Source organism: Vanacampus margaritifer, chromosome 18, assembly GCF_051991255.1.
Source record: "Vanacampus margaritifer isolate UIUO_Vmar chromosome 18, RoL_Vmar_1.0, whole genome shotgun sequence".
Taxonomy (NCBI): domain Eukaryota; kingdom Metazoa; phylum Chordata; class Actinopteri; order Syngnathiformes; family Syngnathidae; genus Vanacampus; species Vanacampus margaritifer.
The window spans coordinates 16,412,375-16,420,606 of NC_135449.1; the positions used below are offsets into that span (position 1 = coordinate 16,412,375).

General features: G+C 39.4%; 1 protein-coding gene across 1 annotated transcript in view; it reads left to right on the top strand.

Moving 5' to 3' along the window:
* Positions 1-5,613: 5,613 nt before the first annotated feature.
* Positions 5,614-8,232, top strand: part of bms1 (BMS1 ribosome biogenesis factor) — a 50,804-nt gene continuing 48,185 nt past the window's right edge. Inside the window, exons 1-3 of the mRNA XM_077551080.1 lie at positions 5,614-5,885; positions 6,913-7,096; positions 7,206-7,396. Of these exons, the coding sequence (XP_077407206.1) occupies positions 6,924-7,096; positions 7,206-7,396 (364 nt within the window). The 5' untranslated portion in view covers positions 5,614-5,885; positions 6,913-6,923. The remainder of the gene's footprint in view (positions 5,886-6,912; positions 7,097-7,205; positions 7,397-8,232) is intronic.

Below are 8,232 nucleotides of genomic sequence, written 5' to 3' on the forward strand. Positions count from 1 at the left end.
TGGGTGGGTCTATGTGTGTCTGGAGCAGGAAGGATCCACCTCCGACCCCCCCCCCCCCCCAACCTGGCCCTTTGTTCACTGATGATGTATGAGACAGCATCTCCCTTGGAGTACCACAGGAACACGACAGTGAAGCAACTACAGTGTCCCATAATGGAGACTGATGGGACAGCTCCCACTCTCTTTACTTTGTCCACTACTAAGATTGAGTTGGCGTGGCACTCCAGGCACCAACAGGACACTTGGACAGCTCCGAGAGGGACCCTCGTAAGGGAAGGTTCAACCTGACTGCAGCTCACGTCTGTCGCTTGCACTGGATCCCGTCACATTGTGACAGGTCGATAGATGAATGAGTGATGAACGAGACGATAGAGGGGCGCATGGATAGACATTGACCTGCACAGGTCTTTGTAGGAAGAGCGATACTATAGGAGAGGAATGAAGGTTCCTTGGTTCATGGGTTCCTGTCAGACATTCCTGACATAACTGAGGATGTGAGAGGCAGGATCTGACCATCTTTACTCAAAGTCTTAAGTTCTTAACACCAATGAATAAAAAAAGCATGATGGTGAAATGTCTTAATGGCTCAGGAGGCTTGGGTGTTCAGAGTAAAAAGTCATTTAAGGTTTGAGGAACAAACTCACAACCTTGTGCCAATCTACTCCCTGAGCCACGCAGCTCCTGCTGTGTGTTAGTATATCGCTCGTGTCAACTGGAATCTTCCTAACCCCAAGAGATTTTAAAAAAAATGTTTTGGGTCTCATCTTGGAGATAAGCAAAGAGTAGGAGGAGCATAGCTCAAGGTTGGTAGTGTGGCAGTCTCCCAAGCTGAAGGTCGTGAGTTTGTTCCTCAATCCTTGAGTGACTTCTATTTTTCCCCAATTCTTTATTTTACTCTCTTCCAAGAGTAAATATTACTCCAAAACTGAGTCTATTTGGTCCCACTCTAAATAGAGTCAATTTTACTCTACAGAATTTGCTGATTAGTAAAGGTACTGACTTGACTTAACTTAAACAGTGTGCGTGTTTAGGCACACTGCATTTTGCATGCACAGAGCAGCTGAAATCTGTTTGGACAAAGAAAAAAACAAAACTAGAAGCTGAGCAGCCATGACCCATGCTTTGAAAGAAGAGAAACGACCCTTGGATATATTCATGTAACTGTAGGCCCAAGCTTCTGATAGTGTTTGGACCAGCAGAGAAGAAGGCCTTGAAGTCTTTGACTACATGTCACTGCTGTACAGGCTTCAAAACTTTTGGAGCATAATATTAAATGACAAATTGAATTGGCATAGTTTGGGGAAAACACATACATGGTCAGTGTAGGTGTGAAATAATGTAAGGGTCAATACATTTTATCCACACAAACACATCCAACCATGTATTGTGATTTATCTGGCATCTATTTTAAAGGTTTATACAACTTTTTACAATGTCATTTCATTCAGTGTCAGCGGGGAGGCCATGCGACCGACTGGACTGGCGAGTTTGCTCATTTTGGTCTAATCCACATCTTATAGGAATCACATTAAGATACTGGGGTTTTGCATCAATTACAAAAAAATAACTTCCTTGTACACTTCACAACACTTTCATTTTTTGGAACTGAAACGTAGATGTACAAGATATGTAGAATGTGCAAAACAAAATAATATGAAGCACATAGTGCATACATACTCTCAAGATGAGTGAAAATATTGTGCAATTATGTTTACAAGTCTCTTTCTGTACAATGTAATTGTGCCATGAGGGGAACAACAAAGCCAAAGCAAGGAAGTGAAAGGGACCTGTTAGGGCCAGCTCATAGGTCACAAATGAGATTCTGTGGTTTTGTTTTTCTATATACAGATTTGAAAAGTCATGATGCTTAAAGATTTGACTGTCCTGCGCCACTGTGAATGTTCCACCGTAGCGAGGCTGTGTCCTTTGATGTGCGCGTGTCGCATCTGACAATTTGTTGGCCGAAAATTGTCTTTTGTGTTTTTGTTTTTTGTAGCTTCTGTCCACATACCTGGCCCGTATATGATCACACGCTTCCCAACACCTGTTGTGTGTCCTCTATGTTACACCAATGGCCGAACATTATAGATCAGAGGTGGGCAAACTCTGTCCTAGAGTCCTGCAGGTTTTAGAGGTTTCAGGAGTGCTCATGTTCGGTCCTCGAGAGCCCCTATCCAGCCTGTTTTCCATGTTTCTCTCCACTAACACACCTGATTCGTGATCAGGATTGTTATCAGGCTTCTGCAAAGCTTGCCGATTAACTGATCATTAGATTCAGCTGTGTTGTTTCTGCAGGAGGGAAACATGGAAAACAGGCTGGATAGGGGCTTTCGAGGACCGAACTTGAGCACCCCTGTTTTAGAGGTTTCCGTCATCCAACACAGCTGATTCCAATGAACGTGATCGTTATCAGGCTTATGCAGCGTTTGCTGGTTAGCTGATCATATGAATCAGCTGTGTTCGAGAAGGGAAACATCCAAAATCTGCAGGACTCAGACCCTTGAAAACAGAGGTGGAAAATCTAGGTCCAGAAAGTACAGTTTGGCTTTAGCCCCTGATGCTACCTATCTCCCTAAAAGGTAAACAAGCACCATTGGAGCTAGCTAGGGAGTTAGAGCTAGCACCTGGAGCTAAAGCCAAACTGTGGCAAGGTTTTTACTTTCTGGACCTGGATTTGCCACCTCTGCTTGAGGACCGAATTTGCCCACCCCTGTTATAGATTATATCAATTGGTGAAAAAGGGGCAGTGCCAATGAGGCATTTCCGCATGCTGATGGGGCAGTGTTTCCAACTTCTCGCTAAATCTGGCAACATTCCAAAGCCTCTTGGCAACTTTTTTTTTGTCAAAAGCAACGAGTGAAGTGACAAATCCAGCAACTTTTTCTACGGTTCTTTTTGTTTTTTTTACTCACTTGTTTCCTCTCCCACAATATTCCTCTCTCCTACAGCGTCCACTAATAAATATAACATGTAAATTGCCAATTATGCAAATTTGACAATTACTTCATTTAGCGACTTTTAGCTACTTTTAGCGACAAGTCCAGAAAGTAAAAACGCTGCCACAATTTAGCTTTCGCCCCTTGTGCTAGCTAGAAAGCTCCCTAGCAGGTAAACGAGTACCATTGGAGCTAGCTAGTGAGCTAACTAGCTAGCACCTGGGGCTAAATTCAAACTGTGGCAGGGTTTTTACTTTCTGGACATGACCACCACCTACCACCTCAGCTCACAAATTTGAAAATGAACTACTTCAGTTCAAAGCTCATAATTGAACATTTTCAAACTAAGTTCACCAGTGATCAGTCCAAAAGTGACCTTATTCACAGTTGTGTTTGTTATTATTATTATTATTACTATTATTACCACCAGTATGCACATTCAAGTTGAGTGTTTCAGTTGACAAAACAGAAAGTCAAACAGAAAGATTTTTTTGTATATATATTTCTTAACCGTATTTCCATAATTAAAAACATGACAATTACCTACTGAAAAAAACTAAAAATATAAAGGAAAAAGGGACAATTGAGAGCTGTTCAAAATGAAAACATGTAAATTAAAAACGTTAATTTAAAAAAAATCTGAAATAAATAATATTAGATGTGACGATTGGTCTTTATTCCTGTGGAACTAATAAATTGACAATCCTTGTGGTCATTGTACAAAGAGGCAACAGCCAGGCTCAGTGAGGTAGAAATATTGGTTTTGTAATAGTGTCATTCGTCTCCTCATTGCTTCTCCCTTACCTCACACTCATAACATCAGGACATCAGGACTCTACTAAATGACGGATCATTCCTCCAAAAACACTACACTAAAGTAAGTGGAGTAATTCATCAACTTATTTTGCTTGTGTGTGTCCTGTATGCCTCTCTATAGTCTCTGAGTCTTTACAGAGGATATTGTTCAGTGGTCACCAGTGAATCCTAACCACGATGCCATGGCATACTCGTATGCTGTGAAAATCAACAGTGTTGCCACAGGAAAGTGTCCAATTTTACTTAATTTATCACAAAATTATTTATTAATTTCAAATAGCCTACAGCAAGGTATTGACTTTTGTTTTGTTTTCATTCCGTGACTATGCTCTCAAATCATCTTTTACCATTGAAATTAATGGAAATGCCATTAATCAGTTCTAGCCTCCATTAAAACACTTACCAACATTTGAAAAATAGGACGCTACCGTATTTTACATATCGTATTCTAACGTATTTTAAACATACAATAATAACATAAACTTACAAAAATTTGCAATGCAAGAAAAATAATTTGAAAATAAAAACAAACTTTAAAATACTTCAATCATAGGCTTTTTTCTTTTCTTTTTTTACAACCTACAGTTGCTAATCTGTTTTTGTTTACCTTTACTTCTCAAAAGAAAAAAAATCTTTCTAGGTTTTTTGTTAATTTAATATGATAGACTTGGATGACTTTATGACAACACAGTGACATTATTTTGCATACAGTTTTGCGAACAATATAAAATTGTTACTTTTTGTGTTGGTTAATTTTGGAAACATACTTACTGTGTTCATGTACTGTATTGAAAAATAAACTGAAATAGCACTTAACATCTAAGCGTGACTTAAACTTTTACGCAGTATTATAATGGTTTTAAATCTGTCCATCTGTGCATCTCCTGGGAGCAAAGTTCCCCCGGCCATAAAGCCTATTATGCGTTTTAGTCTTTCAATGCCCATCTTTTGCTTTTTTTTTGTGTGTTCCATTTTTCAATCTCAATTTCTTGAGTTTCACCCCATTTATTTATTTCCTTTCCGTTCTAATGGGCAGTATTTTATTTTGAAATAGCTTGGCCAGAACCATCAAAAAGCCCAAAACGGGTCACAATACCGCCAAGGGGTTAAATTGTTGACGTTTTACTAAGCATGTTTGGTTTAAGGCATTTGAGTCGTGAGTAGAGCGACATCTGCTGGATTTACATTACATTGTTCAAGTGGCGCTGATGAGGCGTGCAACACAATTATTCAGTAGAGTGTGAGTTGAATTTCGCTGTGAAGGTGTATAAATCAGTTTAATTATTTAACTTTTTTTTCTTTTTTTATCTATCGCACTTATTTCCATTGGGTTAACGTGATCTCGAGTCAGTACAGTTACAGTAATGCATTGTGGATCCGCTTTTAAAGAGTTGTTAACTTGTTTATGATCTACAAAAGGCAGGGCAAAAAGAGTGCGAAGAATAAGGAGCTGATCAGTAAATATCTAAGATGTAGTACTGCAAAAGCGAAAGTAAAGGGACAAGGACATTGACATTGAGTCAAGGAAAGTGGACGAGGAGGGAACAAAGTTGCCTTGTGAAGATATCCAAGCCATAAAGTCCGATTGTGGTATCAAAATGATTGCATGGGACACTTGTGGAAATTATAAAGATATAAGTAAAAATGAGGAACAGTGCTCAAAAACAACAATACTAAAATAAACTTGCTTTCATCATTGACAATCTTCTTGTGGCCAAAGCAACGAACAAGATTTTTTTTTTTTTTTTTTTTGTATTTCCTGCCTTTCTACTCTTCCGCATTCAAGTCCGGTAGGTGGCGGTAATGCACATAATCGTTAGTTTGCCAATCGCCATTTAATAAACAAGGTGAAGAAGCGGAAGAACGTTTCCGGGTGAAGGTTCACATTACATGTGGGCAGTGAATTCACGCTTCGACTTGGTGTTTTTCTTGCCAGCTTTGATCCTAAAGTGTTTATTTATCTCTCTAGACATACAGCCACTGTATGCGCTTGCTTTTGATAAATCATTCGCCCAAAGGCAGAGAGAAGAGATTTTGTATACGAAAACTTATCTCCTAATGATCACCCAATTCTCTTTCAACATCCAAAATTAACAATAAATAGACGATCCCCAATATTGTGGACATTTCAGGGTGAGTAAACAACAACAACAAAGTGTGTGTGTGTGTCTCGCACGCACGTGCTACATCGTAACTCTTACTAGTCTAGAAATTACTTTATGGTGGTCACGATCTCTGTAAATGGTATGCCGCAATGTTGTGCGCGTGGTTTTTGGTTTGTGTTTGGTGTTGTATTGACATCTTTTATTGGGATTGCGTGTATATGACCTAATTGTTATCCCAATAGAAGAGCTCAGCTGCAATCATTTGGGAGGCTGTGGATGTTTTTCCGTAATTGACAACTCTACTGCTAACGCTATTTTGCCGTGAACTGCTCTGATTGGTCAATCGCTGGACCGAGTCATGCACTCGGCGTGGCTCTTGCCTTCTTTGTCTTTTCCACGAAGTTTTAATTTCGTTTTGCCACCGGAGATAGGCTGCTATAGGAATTACCGGCCTAACCATAACCATAGGCTGCTGGCTTTACCAGCCGACCTAACTACACCCTATATATATTATATATTTCCAAAATGCAGTGGTTATTTTGGCGTGGCCGTCAACTCGCCTCCTAGCCTTATTTTGCCGTGAACCGCACGAGAACTACAAGTACAAATTCTGCACCGGTAAATGTATCCGATTTTGGCGTAGTGGGTAGAGCGCAAACTGAGGTTTAGGGTTTGGCTGGTAATGGCGACAACAGCCTATTTTCGGTGGCAAAACAAAATGAAAATTTCCTGAAAAGAGACAGAAAGGGGTGAAGTAAGGCAGAAACCACGCACTGTACACGACTCGCGGCAAAACAACTGGTTCCCAGCAGCCTACACATCGCACGTGAGTGAGCCAACCTACTGTAACTCAATGTAAAATAGCCATTCACACAAGGCCAAGAATATATTGCTCTGGTGATTGACCAATTAGAGCAGTTCACAACAAAATAACGCTAGCAGAAGAGTTGTCAGTCACGGCAAAAGAACCACTGCCTTTCATTCGTATATTACAAGGTAGTTTTGGTCAGAGACTATTATATTATTTTAATATGTCTGTTGTGATTTTGTTGTAGCAGACAGCAAAATGGATGGTAATGTTAAGGAACAGAAGAAACATCAGCACAAACACAGTGGACCAAAGGCGGAGAAAAAGAAATTGAAAAAACAGGGAAGCTCAACAGAGAAGGATGAGCGCAAACGTAACCCCAAAGCCTTTGCAGTACAGTCGGCTGTACGCATGGCCAAGACTTTTCACAGGTACATGGAGGTTAAAGTAGTTTATTTTATCTCAATTCTTTTGTCTGTCTGTATCAATCTATTTAGAGTATGTAATCAATGTAATATGGTTAAACATGTATTTTTCCAGGGCGCAAGACATAAAGACCAAAAAACACCACATCCCTCTTGTTGATCGAACACCCCTGGAGCCTCCTCCAATCGTGATTGTCGTAGTGGGACCCCCTAAGGTGGGGAAAAGCACCCTTATCCGTTGCCTGATCAAAAACTTTACGCGTCAGAAGCTTGGAGATATATGTGGCCCTGTAACCATCGTCTCAGGTGCGCTTTGCTTTTCTTATACATATATTTTTATTTTCTTCCCATGTACATTATTTGTAGAGATAGGAGAAATTCTTATATGCATAGTGATGCAGGTTTATGTGATTCAATATTCTATTGTTATGATGCTGCTGGTATTTAAAAGTTTGTGCTCACATTTTGAAATGATCACCTCTACAACATGCCTAAGAAATTACAAGGTCCCATCACTGGTGAGCTATTTTTAGAACAGACCTGAAGGCTTCTTATGTGGTTCAAATAAGGCTACCTGGCGCCCACCGGCACAAAAGAGCTTAACTATAGGTGCAGCACCCATACTAGCATAAGCCATCTGAGTGAATAACTCACTTATGATATTTGGTATTTAATTGAATTCTAGCTCTAAGTACACCCCTAATTATATCTCAATATTTTTTTTGCCATTCTTTTTGACTGAAGGGTATAATCAGGATTTTTTTTCAGCATAGGGAGCTTTTAAGAAAAAGTAAACATTTCTCTATATTAACTTGGTATGGTGACACCTAGGTGTGTGAACTGCCTAGTACCTGGCGATTCGATTCGTATCACGATTCATAGGTCACAATTCGATTCAATACCGATTAATCCTGATACGAATCTATAAATTGATTATTGCGATTTTTTTTTTTTTACTCAAATTTAGAAAATAATAATCAGTAAACTTGTACATGTACACTGTAAGATTTGTCTAAAAATGTATTAATTTATCTGAAAATTCAGGTTTATAACTGAGCTACTGCATTTAACAAACAGGTTGCAGTCTGTTTCATGTTTGAACTGCACTAAAATAAAATATTTAGGCTTAATGTGCCATTAAT